This window comes from Mauremys mutica, chromosome 1 (genome assembly GCF_020497125.1).
Source record: "Mauremys mutica isolate MM-2020 ecotype Southern chromosome 1, ASM2049712v1, whole genome shotgun sequence".
Lineage (NCBI taxonomy): Eukaryota > Metazoa > Chordata > Testudines > Geoemydidae > Mauremys > Mauremys mutica.
In genome coordinates, this window is record NC_059072.1 from 87,299,373 (window position 1) to 87,315,703 (window position 16,331).

Genomic DNA, 16,331 nt, shown 5'->3' on the forward strand with positions numbered 1-16,331 from the left:
CTTTTGAGACATCTAGACAGGCTTATGTGCAGTGCTGGGGAGGAGCCGGTGGTCATGGTACATGTACCAGTGACATAGGGAAAGATAGGTGAGAGGTCCTGGAGGCCAAATTTAGGCTGCTAGGTAAGAGATTGAAGTTCAGGACCTCCAGGGCGGTGTTCTCTGAAATGCTTCCAGTTCCATGAGCAGAGCCAGTTAGACAGGCAGAACTGCAGGGCCTCAATGCGTGGATGAGACAATGGTGTAGGGAGGAGGGGTTTAGATGTATTAGGGACTGGGGAACCTTTTGGGAAAGGACGAGCTTATACAGGAAGGATGGGCGCCACTTACCCAAAATGGAACCATATTGCTATTGTGTAAAATTTAAAAGTTTGTAGAGTGTTTTTTAAATTAAGAGCTGGGGAAAGCTGACAGATGTGGAAGAGAACACGGTGCGAATGGAAGCATCTCTTAGGGGAGGATCTATTAACAGAGATTCTCTGTATGTTAGTAAAGAGGAGAGAATAGAAGTTAATAAACTACAGATAGGAGCTGAAGAGAAACAGATGAAAAAGAGCCCCATTCAATTCCATCATATAATGGTAGACAACTAAAAAGTGACAAATTTTATAAGTGCTTGTATACAAATGCTAGAAGTCTAAATACTAAAATTGGGGGAACTTGAATGCCTGGTCATAAATGAGCCTATTGATATAATAGGCATCACAGAAACTTGGTGGAACGATGATAATCAATAGGAGATGGTAATTCCAGGGTACAAAATACATAGGAATCACAGAGTAGGTCGTGCTGGTGGGGATGTGGCACTATAAAGGAAACATAGAGTCAAATATAGTAAAAATCTTAAATGAATGAAACTGTACCGTAGAATCTCTATGGATAGACATTCCATGCTTGAATAATAAGAATATAGCAGTAGAAATATACTACCGACCACCTGACCAGGATGGTGACAGTGATTGTGAAATGCTCCAGGAGATTAGAGAGGCTATAAACATAGAAAACTCAGTAATAATGGGGGATTTCAACTATCCTCATATTGCCTGGGTACATGTCACCTCGGGATGGGAGAGAGAAATAAAATTTCTAGACAGCATAAGGGACTGCTTCTTGGAACAGCTTGTCCTGGAATGCACAAGGGGAGAAGCAATTCCTGATTCAGTCCTAAGTGGAGCACAGGATTTGATCCAAGAGGTGAATATACATGAAATTCTCAGTAACAGTGACCAGAACATAATTAAATTTAACATTCTTGCAGGGGTGGAGGGAGGGAAATACCAAAGAAGCCCACTGCAGTAGCATTTATCTTCAGAAAGGGGAACAACAAAAATATTAGGAAGCTAATGGAAATTATTAAGTACAGTCACAAATCTGAAATGCCTGCAAGCTGCATAGAAACTTCTTAAAAACACCACAATACAGGCTCAAATTAAATGTATACCCCAAATTAAAAAAACATAATAAGAGGACCAAAAAGTGACACTATGGCTAAACACCAAAATAAAAGAAGCGGTTAGAGGTAAAAAGGCATCATTTGAAAATTGGAAGTCAAATCCTACTGTGTTTTCCGCACAATTTAGGGCTCTCTCCTCCCCCTCTGGGAGCAATGGCCTTCTGTGGGTTAATGGGACCTTTTACCAGTGGAAAAAACCTTTATCACACAATGAATATTCTTAAACATGTCCATGTATTTATTAGCAATCAACATTTATATCCTCCCCTAATCTTATTTTCCAAAAAATGAGGTCTCCCTTCAGGTATTAAGTAATTATGTCAGGCCAGGCCTTTGCTACTTACTTTCCCCTAATTCTTTTTATGTCAGTATTTGTCTTTGCATTATATTTTTATCTTTTGGTGCTTTCCCACACTTCCAAAACCACAGGGTGGTAATCATTCAAACTACCATTAAAAACAGGCTTACAATACAAACCAGAGGGTGCAAGCTTACCTCCTTTTATTGCCATTAAAACTTCTAAAATATCCCAAATAGTAAATTTCTTGAGGACCCACAACCTCCATAGTACAGGGCAAAATAACCTTCCATTCCCCTCTTGGTTTCACTATATATAGTCTTGCCTCCCCAAGATCTCCTGCCCAGTGATTGGGTTAAAAGTGTGTGTTGGCAGGACTGGGCTTTCACTCTAACCAAAATAAAGCCAAAACAGTAATCATTTGCAGCTAATTCTGATACTCTTACTCATATTGAATAGGTCCTTGCTCCAGGAGTAGTCCCAGTGATTTTGAAATTAATCAGATTATTCATGGACTGAGGTACTACTCTGCACAAGTAGAGGGTATCAGTATCAGGCCCTTGGATATTTGCAATGTATATAGCTTCAGATAAGGTAAAGGGGAAAAAAAGCATCATCAGTACAATTTTCTCATCAAAAATGTTGTAAACATTGGGCTTGAACATACAATTCAACATGCAAATATGCAAAGAATATCTAAAGTGGGCTATAGCCCACGAAAGCTTATGCTCAAATAAATTTGTTAGTCTCTAAGGTGCCACAAGTACTCTTGTTCTTTTAAAGAATATCTAAGTTTACTTCCTCTGTATTTTGTTGAACTTATACCGGTTAGTTAGAAAACTGCAAATCTGCAATGTTTGGCTGTAAATTTTCTCCACTTTAGAGAGGGGCAGTTATTATGAAATGGAAAATGATACTTTTGTCTGTCTCACAAATGCACTCTGTTTAGCTCAACAAATATTTCTTTCATATGCCATCTGCCACTGACTTATTACATGATGCTTCTAGAATCTTAAAATATAGTAAGAATGTAATGGAATATGTAGCCCAGACCCCAACAAAATTAACATAATAATATGTAAAGGGATAGAAAAATTACAGACTCTTTTTGGTGTTTTGAAGACTAAGGTATAGACGAGGGGTGGGTAAACTATGGCCCGTGGGCCGGGCTGGATCCAGCCCCTCAGGACTTTGGATCCGGCCCGTGGGATTGCCCCTGTGGCGCCATGAGCCCTGCGCCACTGTCAGAAGCGGCCGGCAACTCTTCCCTGCAGCCCCCAGGTGGGGGGCCAGAGGGCTCCATGCGTTGCCCTTGCCTCCAGGCACCGCCCCCCACAGCTCCCATTGGCTGGGAACGGGGAACCACGGCCAATGGGAGCTTCGGGGGAGGTACCTGGAGGAGCGGCAAGGGCAGCACATGCGAAGCCCTCCACCCCCACCAGGGGCCGCAGTGCTTCCTGGAGCAACATGGGGCCGGGGACAGGGCAGGCATGCAGGGAGCCTGCCCTGGCCCTGGTGCACACCGCTGCCACCCCAGAGCCACTTTAGGTAAGTGGTGCCGGGTCGGAGCCCAATCCCCTCCTGCCCCCTGCCCTCGAACTCCCTGCCCTAAGCCCCCTGCCTGCACCTTGCACCCCTCCTGCACCCCTCCCCTGAGCCCTCTCATACACCCCACACCCCAACTCCCTACCCTGGTCCCCCTCATACACCCCACACCCCTCCTGCACCCGAACCCCCTGCCCTGAGCCCCTCCTGCAGTCTGTACCCCTCCTGCACCCCTGCCCTGAGCCCCCTCCTGCACTCTGCACCCTTCCTGCACCCCAACCCCCTTTCCTGAACCCCCTCATACACCCCGCACCCCTCCTCTGCCCCAGTCCCTTGCCCTGAGCCCCTTCCTGCACACCGCACCCTCTCCCACATCCTGCACTCCTTCCTGCACCCCAACCCCCTGCCCCAGCCCTGCATACTATTTCCCCATCCAGATGTGGCCCTCGGCCCAAAAAGTTTGCGCACCCTGATAGACACATGAACTGTTGTAGCATGCCTGACAGTTTGTTAGTCTACTGGGAACCACAAACTTTAGCGGAAATTTTTTTGTCTGAAAACTCACCACAACACAGCATTTTATAGTGTTCACATTTTATATTATTTGGGTAGTTTGTTTAAAATGAATCAATAATTAAAGATAAATAATTCCATATTGGTAAATAGTCTAGCACACACAAGAAATGAAATCTCACTTTAGTAACTAGTCACAGGGTCAAACTTCACAGCTGGATTATTATCTGGGGCCTAAAAGTGACTAGTGATTTGCGGTGACTCAGTTTTAGGGAGTCCAACTTGTTACACCCTAAAAGGGCCTAATTTTCATAAAGCACTGAGCACCTATCTTCTGAAAATCAAATTTCTTTAAGTTGTCTTAAATTGGACACCCCAAAATTAAAGCAATTTTCACTTATCTTTGAAAATTTTAGTTAAGGTATATATGTAAGCATAAGTATTACTAATGCAATTCATTTATATATACAAGTTATTGGGCTCAATACAGGGGTATCTGGGTGAAATTTAATGGCCTGTGATACACAGGAGGTCAGATTAAATGATCTACTGGTCCCTTCTGGCCTTAACCTCCATGAATATGTTCTACTAAAAGTTGCAGCTACCCACTGCCATTATTCTTGTTACAAAAATGCTAAACAAATAATTCAGGCAAAGAAATTAAAACTAACCTAGGTAAGAAGGCAAAATCCAAGAGCAGTAAAAAATATAATGCAGAGGGGAGAACAATGCAAAACAAGCAGCAAACAAACATGTAAAACGAAGCTGAATGAAAAGAAAAAACACACAAACAGAAAAGAGAACCACTGAGGAAACACAAATATAGCTGAGCAAAATTCAAAGCAGGTAAGCATGAGAGTAGAGGGAAGCAATAATGTATCAGGAATACTTGGAGCTTCTAGAAAGGCACCAAAGACTGACCTTCTTAAAAAGAAGTAATATATTGTTGAATTTAGTCCTTAGTCAGAACTTCAATCCATATAAGATAATCTTTAGATGTAGGCGAGTGTCTAAGTGTCAGCTAGGTCCTATTGTCAGGCTTTGATATATGTACCCATGAAAATGGGAGAAAAATATCTAAAAGTCGCAAGCTGTCCAATGTTTTGTCATCTGTCATGATGTTCTCTTAGAAATGGCTCTCATCTATTAATATTTATGCTTTTCCCCCTCTACAGTTGAATTGAATTTAAAATTTTTCTGATAAAGAAACCATAGAGATCTGGTGGCGATGACCTTTCAGCATTAGCAGCTTTCATTTGATTCTTAGGCTGATGCAGTATGTTTTTATTTATTAGTGTGACTAATATACTGGGCTAAGTAGCAACACGTCTCACCAACTGCCTTGTTCATGCCCTCAGGGTCTTTTACATAATACGATATAAAAGTTCTTTCTTTAAATGTTGCTGAAACTGAATTCCTCTGCTACATGGTACCAATGAAACCTATTTAACATTAATGAAAGCTTGTGCCTTTTTTTTTATGTTAATTGATGCTTCAGAATGCATACCACATTGCAATTAACTGGTTATTTCTGTGAAAGGCTGACATCTCAGTAATATGCCTAGTTTACTTCTGTAATTTTAAAGGCGATTTGCAGATTCCACTTATTGAGAGTGCAATATTATTAAAACATTTATGAAGTGCAAAATATTTTCTCAATGAGCATTTATACACTGTAACTATGATGACATCTGCTTTTTTGGCAGTCATTAAGGCTCAGATTCTGACACTTTTACTCTAGCACATTATTCCACAAATAAGCCTTTCGGTATCAGCATTAAGGAATACAATGCTACTTCGCAACAGTAAGTGTGGTAGAATCTGGCTCTAATTTTTCAGTGAGTAGAAGAATACTTGTCAGTGTGAAATACAGTATTGCCTATTGCCCTTTATCACCTGAAACCCATCAACAATGAGATATAGGCGGGAAGGGGAAGTAACCACTTTATTCTAAAATATTGGTAAGAGGCTATGTTCTGTCCTTGCATGTGAACACATGGTTCCCACTGATTTCAATGAGAGTCTCTCATGTGCACTCAAAGGCAAAATTTGGCTCAGGAATAATGGACAAATAATCACTCACAGTATTTCCAGCTTTATAAATAATAAATAATAATAAAACAATAATAATAAATTATTATTATTTATTAATTACTTGTATTACTGTAGCATCTAGGAGTCCTAGCCTGGGACCAGGACTCCATTGTGCCAGGTGCTGTACAGACACAGAACAAGAAGACAGTCCCTGTCCCCAAGCATAGGCTCAACTTTTTTCATCACTGGTGGAAGCTCGCGGCCCCACCCCTGGCCCTGTCCCCGCCCTGACTCCACCCCTGTCCCAAAGTCCCCACCCCAACTCCGCCCCTCCCTGCCCCTATTGCATCCCTCCCCAAATCCCCGCCCCCTCACCCAAGCACGCCGCGTTCCCCCTTCTCCCAGGCTTGCCGGGTGAATCAGCTGTTTTGCGGCGCCAAGTGCTGGGGGTGGGGGAGAAGCAGGATGCAGCGGCGGGCTCAGCAGAGAAGGCAGAGGTGGAGCAGAGGCGGAGGTGAGCCGGAGGGGGGAGCTGCCAGTGGATGCAGAGCACCCACCAATTTTTCCCCATGGGTGCTCCAGCCCCGGAGCACCCACGGAGTCGGCACCTATGCCCCCAAGAGCTTACAGTCTTAGTATCAGACAAGAGACAACAGATACGGGAGTGCAAGGAAACAATGCAGCATTATTGATCAGCATGACAGGCAGTAGTCTCAACATACAAGCAGCCCACGTGTTGTCAAGATTTTTGTAGGCATCATAATAAAGGAGAGTTTTAAGGAGGGATTTGAAGAGCACTGACTTAGCTTTGCAAATGTTTATGGGGAGCTGCTCCCACGTGTGAGGGACAGTGTGAGAGAAGTTACATTTTCAAACAAACACCTTTGTACTAAGTCAGGCCTGCACAACATACGGCCCGCGGGGGGATTCTAAATCCCCCGCACACGGCGCTCTGCGGGCAGCCCAGAGCCCTTTGACTCCCGGACGTGGCTGAGATTTAAAGGGCTCAGGGCTCCCCGCGGCTGCCTAAAAGTGGCAGCTCCCCGCGGCTGCGGGGAGGCCAGAGCCCTTTAAATCTCAGCCGCGGCCGGGAATCAAAGGGCTCTGGGCTGCCCGCAGCCTTGGGGAGCCCAGAGCCCTTTAAATCCCAGCCGCAGCCGGGAGTCAAAGGGCTCTGGGCTGCCCGCAGCCAAGGGGAGCCCAGGGCCCTTTGAATCCCGGCCGCGGCTCCAGCGGATGGGCTGGGGCTGGGATTTAAAGGGCTCGGGCTCCCCTCAGCAGCAGGAACTCTGGGCCCTTTAAATCCCTTCCCCAGCCACCGGAGCCCCGGGCCCTTTAATTTGCCCCTGAGGGCTCTCAGCTACCTCTTCAGCTGGGAGCCCCTGGTTGATTTAAAATCAAGTATCACCTCCCCACCCTCAACCTTCCTTTTTGGCCCACAGCTGTTTTGGTGGGGCGGCGCTGGGGAAGGAGGGTTTGTTTCTGCAGGGCTGGGCGGTGCTGGCGTAGGGTGTTTTCGTGGGGCCGGGAGGTGCTGCGGGGGCAGGGGGGGTGTTTCTGTGGGGCCGGGGGGTTTCGGCCCTCAGCTGTTTTCTTTGGAGTAATGTGGCCCTCGCCGCTTTACGAGTTGTGCAGGCCTGTACTAAGTGGTCAATGAAGGCTGGTATCTTGGGCCAACTGGAGATGAGAATTGACTCCTTGCTAGTGAATGTGAGAGGATAGGAAGGGATAGGGCCTTGAAAGTGAACTCAGGTAGCTTATGTTTGATGAGATAGAGAAGGAGGAGCCAGTGGAGGGATCACCAGAAGGAGTGACATGATCAAAGTGATGGGCTAGGAAAATGATCTTTGCAGCAGTATTCTAAATAGATATCAGTGGGGCAAGAGTGTCTTTGTCAAGGTCAGAGTAAAGGGTGTTGCAGTAATTGAGACATGAGAGGAGAGCCAGGATGAGAGCATTAGCTGTGTGGATGGCTAAGAAAAGCTGTATCTGAGAGATGTTTTTCAGCAAGACAAAGATATGACTGGGATGTGTGAGGACCTAGAAATAGTTCTAAGAAGAAGATAATGCCTAGGTTATAGGCCCGAGTGACGGACAGGATGGTGGTGTTGTCCACAGTGACACAATTTTTAAAACACGTTCAAAATGGAATTCCTGAAAAAAGAAGAAGACAAAAACAAGCAAATAAACACAACCTCTTTAAAACAGGATGATTTAACATCTTCCATAACATTTCACTGCATTGTAATACACACAGCCATGGGTATATACAGCATGGGAAAATTCTGTTCATGAGTATTTCAGAGCCATCTGCCACATGAAGTAGCCAATTCCATATTCCTGCATTATAGCTAGATAAATAGGTGTAAGTGTTTAATTCGTATCTATAGAGGCAGGGGAATACAGCATTCTAATTGCAATACACAGCGAATTTTCTGCTAAATTTGCACATTGAGATAGATCACATATATATAAATTTCCATCTATATAAACACGTTTCCCAAGCTGACTACTACTGTATGTTTATATAAATAGACCAGAGTCACCAAAACTATCTAAAGGAGGTATAAATTATACCTCCTTGCCAGCCAGGCCTTCTCCCCTACCTGCAGGTAATTCCCCCAAAGGAGTCTGTGTGGTGTTTCCACCATCACCTTCCCTCGGGGGTTTCTGCTGGGGTAGTACTGAAAGTGAGATGGGTTGTGAAACAAGTCACAGACCTGGCACATAAAATTTCTAGGAAGCGAGCTGGGTTGGGGAGGGGTGTATATTTTAATTGCTGCCTGGGGAAGCCCCTCTGATTGGGTGCTTTCCCCACTTTCTCACCTCCTGGTGAAGAGTAGCCAATCAGGGCTGCTGCAGGAAGGAGGCAGAGCTCGATTCCCCTCCCCTCAGTAACCTGACACCATTCTCAGAGGCGGGTAGGACAGGAGCATCATTTTCTATTTCACAGGGGGAAGAGTTGCTTCCCCCCAGCCATGGTTTTCCCCTTCCCAGACCTGTCCTAGCGCCTTTCCAGTTGCCTCTCCAGGGCTGGGGGAGCTGCTGTGGGGCAGCCTGGGCTGGGGCTCCTAACCTGCATGTTGTCAGTGCTTTTCCTTCTGCTCACTGGCTGGACAGGAAGCAGCAGTGACAGCCTGAGCTGGAGCTGACCATGCAGAGTGGGCCTGGCTCCAAACCTTGCCCCAGGCTGGCCATCAATGAGAGACCCTCCCCGGGCTTGCCACCCCCTACTCCCTGGGATAGGATGGCTATGCCATGCCACCACCCTGCCCACATCCAGAATGGGACCATGCTCCTCTCCCATGAGCAGCTGTGGCCTCAGCAGGGAGGTGGAAGGGGGGATGCTGAAGTGATGCCCAGCAGCCCATGCCAGCTTTGCTACCACCTCACTCCTGTGAGCAATAGGCTGCTTCCTCTGCCACCCAATTCCCTCCCTGCAACACCCAGCCTGGGAAGTGGGAAAGAGAACTCTACTGCAGCCCCCCGCAGGTCTGGGGGGTGAAATCCCCCACAAGCTGCAGTAGGAACAGAGGTGGGGCTGGGGGGAGAGAATTTAAACTGCAGCAAGGGAGGTTTAGGTTGGACATTAGGAAAAAGTTCCTAACTGTCAGGGTGGTTAAACACTGGAATAAATTGCCTAGGGAGGTTGTGGAATCTCCATCTCTGGAGATATTTAAGAGTAGGTTAGATAAATGTCTATCAGGGATGGTCTAGACAGTATTTGGTCCTGCCACGAGGGCAGGGGACTGGACTCGATGACCTCTTGAGGTCCCTTCCAGTCCTAGAATCATAGAATCATAGAACTTAAGATCAGAAGGGACCATTATGATCATCTAGTCTGACCTCCCGCAAGATGCAGGCCACAAAAGCTGACCCACCCACTCCTGAAATAATTCTCTCCCTTGATTCAGCTGTTGAAGTCCCCAAATCTTGATTTAAAGACTTCAAGTAGCAGATAATCCTCCAGCAAGTGACCCCTGCCCCATGCTGCGGAGGAAGGCGAAAAACCTCCAGGGCCACTGCCAATCTACCCTGGAGGAAAATTCCTTCCCGACCCCAAATATGGCAATCAGCTGAACCCCGAGCATGCGGGCAAGACCCTCCAGCCAGACACTCAGGAAAAAGACTTTCAATATCCCAACATTGACCCTTGGTACTAATTACCAGTGGCCGCACGTTATTGACCTATTGACTAAATCACGTTATCCTATCAAACCATTCCCTCCATAAACTTATCAAGCTTAATCTTAAAGCCAGAGAGGTCCTTCGCCCCCACTGTTTCCCTCGGTAGGCTGTTCCAGAATTTCACTCCCCTGATGGTTAGAAACCTTCGTCTAATTTCAAGCCTAAACTTCCCGACTGCCAATTTATATCCATTTGTTCTCGTGTCCACATAAGTACTGAGCTGAAATAATTCCTCTCCCTCCCTGGTATTTATCCCTCTGATATATTTAAAGAGAGCAATCACATCTCCTCTCAACCTTCTTTTGGTTAAGGAAAACAAACCGAGCTCCTCAAGTCTCCTTTCATACGACAGGCTTTCCATTCCTCAGATCATTCTAGTGGCCCTTCTTTGTACCCGTTCCAGTTTGAATTCATCCTTCTTAAATATGGGAGACCAAAACTGCACACAGTACTCCAAATGAGGTCTCATCAACGCCTTGTATAACGGGACTAGCACCTCCTTATCTCTACTAGAAATACCTCGCCTAATGCATCCCAAGACCTCATTAGCTTTTTTAACGTCCACATCACATTGCCGACTCATAGTCATCCTGTGATCAACCAGGACTCCGAGGTCCTTCTCCTCTTCTGTTACTTCCAACTGGTGCGTCCCCAGCTTATAACTAAAATTCCTGTTAGTCATCCCTAAATGCATAACCTTACACTTCTCACTATTGAATTTCATCCTATTACTAATACTCCAGTTTACAAGGTCATCCAAATCTCCCTGGAGGATATCCTGATCCTTCTCCGAATTGGCAATACCTCCCAACTTCGTGTCATCCGCAAACTTTATCAGCCCACTCCTACTTTTGGTTCCAAGGTCAGTGATAAATAGATTGAATAAGATCGGACCCAAAACCGAACCTTGAGGAACTCCACTGGTAACCTGCCTCCAACCCGACAGATCACCTTTCAATACGACCCGCTGCAGTCTCCCCTTTAACCAGTTCCTTATCCACCTCTGGATTTTCATTTCGATCCCCATCTTTTCCAATTTAACCAGTAATTCTTCATGCGGTACCATATCAAACGCCTTACTGAAATCAAGATATATTAGATCCACCGCATTTCCCTTGTCTAAAAAATCTGTTACTTTCTCAAAGAAGGAGATCAGGTTGGTTTGCCACGATCTACCTTTTGTAAAACCATGTTGTAATTTGTCCCAATTGCCATTGACCTCAAGGTCCGTAACTACTCTCTCCTTTAATATTTTTTCCATGACTTTACATACTACAGATGTTAAACTAACAGGCCTTTAGTTACCCGGGTCACGTTTTTTCCCCTTCTTGAAAATAGGAACTATATTAGCTAATCTCCAATCAAACGGTACAACCCCCGAGTTTAGAGATTCGTTAAAAATTATCGCTAACGGGCTTGCAATTTCACTCGCCAATTCCTTTAATATTCTAGGATGAAGATTATCCGGGTCGCCTGATTTACTACCGTTAAGCTGTTCAAGTTTGGCTTCTACCTCGGATACTGTAATTTCCAACCCCGCACCTTCATTCCCATCAGTCACTCTGCCACTATTCCTAAGCCCTTCATTAGCCTCATTAAAGACCGAGGCAAAATATTCATTTAGATATTGTGCCATGCCTAGCTTATCCTTAATCTCCACTCCGTTTACAGTTTTAAGCGGTCCCACTTCTTCTTTCTTGGTTTTCTTCCTATTTATATGGCTAAAAAACTTTTACTATTGGTTTTAATTCCCTTTGCAAGGTCCATCTCTACCCGGCTTTTGGCCTTTCTCACTGCATTCCTATACCCTCTGACCTCAATAAGGTAGGTTTCTTTGCTGATCCCTCCCATCTTCCACTCCTTGTACGCTTTCTGTTTTTTCTTAATTGATCTAACCTCGTTATCTCTAGCTTGCTTCTTGCTTGCTTATATATACCTGCCCCTGGAAATTTCCACCACTTGCATCCGAAGAAGTGGGTATTCACCCACGAAAGCTCATGCTGCAAAACGTCTGTTAGTCTATAAGGTGCCACAGGATTCTTTGCTGCTTCTACAGAACCAGACTAACACGGCTACCCCTCTGATACTTTACATTTTTCAGTTTTCATATGAGCTTTGGCATTTAATTTTGTCATATTTAATCATAGTGGTACTTTTAAAAAGCATTCTCTTTCTAAAGGAATAGATGGACCTGAAAGCTTAGCAAAAACAGCTGTTCAACATTTTAAATAGCTAACTCTGATAATTATGAGAAAAATTACAGTGGAAAATTAGAGGCTCTGGCTGTAGTTCATTGTTTTTGAAGCCCCAAGAGCGCAATTAACTCACATATGACAAGCGGACGCTCATCATACATTTCTGCTTAATTGACTCTGACCCTTCTCAAAAAGGCCTATGTGAAAACTTGTGATAAGAGCTTCAGTACTGCAGTTTGTAACCTGAAATTAACACAAGTGGTTAAGGTTATATGTTTAATTACAGTGTGTACCATGGGTTAGATTTACTCTCCAAAGAGTGTGTTCTTTGTTGCTAGTTTATTCCAAACAGTAGAAATGTTTATTCCTATAGCAGCAGAAAGTGACTAATCATAGTTTAGTCAAGTGACCTCTCCGTTTTTCTATTTTGCTTCCTGTGGATCTGCATCCACTGAGTTTCACTTTGAGTTTTCGGGTTTGAACAATCTTCAAACCTCAAAGCAAAATGTGACTAAAACTACAAAGTTTAGCTTCCTTTTTGTGTAAACCATGCAAAAACCACAGTGGTTTCCACACAAACCCTTAACTTTTAGCCAAGCTTAGCTCAAAACTCAGAAATGCGTTTCCTCCCAGTGGTTGGGATAATTAAATAACAAGTCACAAAGTTTTCACTTATGGCAATAGAGTAGGATCTCTTCCTTCAAACCTATGGGGTTAACTGCCCTGGCATTGCTGCTGCAGAACCACTGGTGTGAAATTCTAAACACACCCCAGAAGCCCACCATCAGACAGCATCAGGCAGCTGTATTAAGCAATCTTGCAACAGCCCTATTTGAATATGAAAGTTATAGTGCATCTTGCTCACCTATAAAAAAGGCATGAATTCATTGGGCCTGATTCTCAAGTACACTAAGGCACAGTGTAAAGGAGACAAAGTGGGTGTGAATGTAATTTAAGGTCAGAGTGTTGTAAAGGGGCCTGAGCATAAATAAGAATCAAGCCCATGGTCTCTAGACCCAAGAGTCATATATAAACATACCATACTTGCTCTGAAAGAAAGGGCAGGAATTGAACCTGGGATTCCCTTTTTTTTGGGAGAACACCAGTCTCTTAGATTAATGGATCAGCTGAGCTTGGCACAGTCACAGGTCCTAAGGGGCTTGGGAAGCTAGTAGCAGCTACATACACTTCTTTCCTGACTGACTGTCTAGGATGCTCCTGTTTGGTTCGTCCCAAATAATTATCAGAGAGCCAGAAAGTGTCATTGTTCCTTGGTCCAAATACCTTACAGATGCAAGTGTCACACACATAATGCCCTTGGCTCTGACCCCAAGGGTGATCTTAGGGTATGTCTATACTGCAATAGAACACCCACAACTGGCCCGTGTCAGCTGACTCAGCCTCACAGTTTTGGGTTGTGGGGTATAAAATGGCACTGTAGATCAGGGCCAGCAACCTTTCAGAAGTGGTGTTGCCAAGTCTTCATTTATTCACTGTAATTTAAGGTTTCGCGTGCCAGTAATACATTTTAACGTTTTTAGAAGGTCTCTCTCTATAATATATAACTAAACTATTGTTGTATGTAAAGTAAATACGGTTTTTAAAATGTTTAAGAAGCTTCATTTAAAATTAAATTAAAATGCAGATCTTATCAGTTTAGTGTGATCCTTGCCCTTGCTTTTCCTTACTGAGTTTTCCAGTGTCTGGCACATATTTGGATAGTTTAAACTGCACACAGGCTTCTGAGTGATCAGTAGTTAACCGGCTCCGAGAGGGACAGAGGACAGATTTCATGTGTGAAAATACCTGTTCACACAGTATGTGAATCCAAATGCTGAAAGCATTGCAAATGCAATTTTCTTAAAACAGTTAAATTTCGCTGGCAGGGACATCCAGCAGGTCAGAATAGAGGCCCCATGATCTCTCTCAGTAGCTTTAAGTGCACTCCGCAGATCTCCAAACTTTGATGCCCACAATTCTGAGCTTTTTAACTGAATGAGCTGCATTTTGAAATCTTCATCCACTTAAATACAGACAAACCCAAGTCATTTTTGTTGAACTTTTTAGGTTTAATTAGAAAAGAAAGCATTGGGCCAAATCGCTGCAAATCTTGAAATCTGTCAGAAAATTCTGATTTCAGTTCTTGCATGTACATTCCAATCTCATCGACACTGACAGTGCAACGTGTCGATAGCTCTTTTATGTGTTGGAAGTAGCAGAAAGTCAAAGTTTGAATATACCAAGAAAAAACTGCTAGTTTTACAACAAATGCCTTCCAGGCTTCATAAAGATCCAGAACTGTTTGCCCTGCACCCTGGAGACAGGGTTGTTTTCGTTTAGGTGAGCAGTGATGTCAGTTAGAAACATGAGATTACACAGCCATTTGTCGTCATCCAGTTTGGGGTAGTTTTGTCCTTTTTCCGACAAAAAGGCCTTGATTGTATCAAATCAGTTTACAAAGCACACCAAAACCTTGCCACGATTTAGCCACCGAATGTTCCTGTGAGGTGAAATGAACGGACATCTAACTTTGCTTTCTTAGGAGCTGACATTTTGTCAAATGTACCCCTCAACTCACAGTGGGGAAAAAAATTGCAACAGACGGCATGCACAACATCAAACGCAATGTGCTGTTCCACGTGACATGATAGTGATGCAGGCAGGAAATCAGGACTTAAAAATATCCCAGTACAGTGGCAGTGGAACAATTTTTAAGGTGGGGGTGCTGAGCTGCACCCCCTCTTGCCCCTGTCTGCACCCCTCACTGCCCCAGGCTGGGGCCAGTGGGCCACACCAGGGGGCTGCTGCAGAGCCCCGGACTGGTGGCCGGGACCCCAGGATGGCAGCAGAGTGCCCAGGACTAGTGGCTGGAACCCGGGGCCAGCAGCAGGCTGAGTGGGGGCCGGCAGACAGGACCCCGGATGGCAGGGGGCTGGTGGTAGGACCCCAGGCCAGCAGCAGAGCCCCCAGGACCGGTGGCTGGGACCTGGGCAGTGTGAGTGCCACTCAAAATCATCTCGCGTGCCGCCTTTGGCACACGTGCCATAGGTTGCTGACCCCTGGTGTAGATGTTCAAGCTTGGGCTGAAACCTGGGCTCTGGGACCCTCCCTCATTGTGGGGATGCCAGCCTGAGTGTTTACACTATAATTAAATAGCCCCTTAGCCCGAGCCCTGAGAGTACAAGTCATCTGACACAGGCCAGCTGTGGGGTTTAACTGCAATGTAGACATACCCTGAGAAGTTTTTCTGGGACTAATTGCAAATGCAGGGGCTAAGGGATTACTTGGCAAGCTGTGTGTATTGGATGCAGAAAGCAACCAGAAAGCCAGCGGACAGACAGATGCAATAATGAATGTGGCCCTAAGAGAGAGAGAGAGAGCTTTTGGGGGCACGGGACTTGCTGGAACGGCAGGCTTGGAAACCATGAGCAAAGAAACTGCCTCCTATTGTTTGTTCCTACTGTGTTCACAGAAACAGGACTTTGTGTACATTCTTTGGGAGTCAACAGGATTTCACTAAAGAAATACTGACTGTCACCAATTTCCCCTTTAATGGAAACAACCTGGCAAAGGCCTAGATATCTGGCTAACTGCTTAGGCCAAGAGGGCCACAGATAAAACTATTTATTTTTAGTATGTTTTAAAAAAGTCTTTGATTATATCACTGGATTTTTTTAATAGGTATCGCTGATGATTACATAACTCCCATGTTTGGTTTTTATAAAAGCGTTGGAGAACTGAAGATGACAGAAGAAGAGTATGCTCTACTTACAGCAATAGTTATCCTAACTCCAGGTAATTCCTATTTCTAAATTAAATATTTGACAATAATTTTTACATACAGGAAATCATAAAAATGACTTGCGTATAGCAGCTGAATAAAAATTAAGATATTGTTGCTTATCAGAAAGGGCTTTTCTTTTTCTCCTATATGGAAAACTCCCAAGTGTTGATGATATACAGTAGCAAATATGTCCTAACATTCCATTGTGATTTCAGTGGAACATCAGACCTTTGAAAGGAAGCTCCCACATCATGTATCAGAGGGGTAGCCGTGTTAGTCTGGATCTGTAAAAAGCAACAAAGAGTCCTGTGGCACCTTATA

General features: G+C 44.6%; 1 protein-coding gene across 6 annotated transcripts in view; it reads left to right on the top strand.

Moving 5' to 3' along the window:
• NR1H4 (nuclear receptor subfamily 1 group H member 4) overlaps window positions 1–16,331 on the top strand; it is a 67,349-nt gene that overhangs the window by 46,675 nt on the left and 4,343 nt on the right. For all 6 annotated transcript variants that reach the window (XM_044981981.1, XM_044982000.1, XM_044982014.1 and 3 more), the window contains one exon: window positions 15,908–16,021. In XM_044981981.1, coding sequence (XP_044837916.1) covers window positions 15,908–16,021 — 114 coding nt within the window. The remainder of the gene's footprint in view (window positions 1–15,907; window positions 16,022–16,331) is intronic.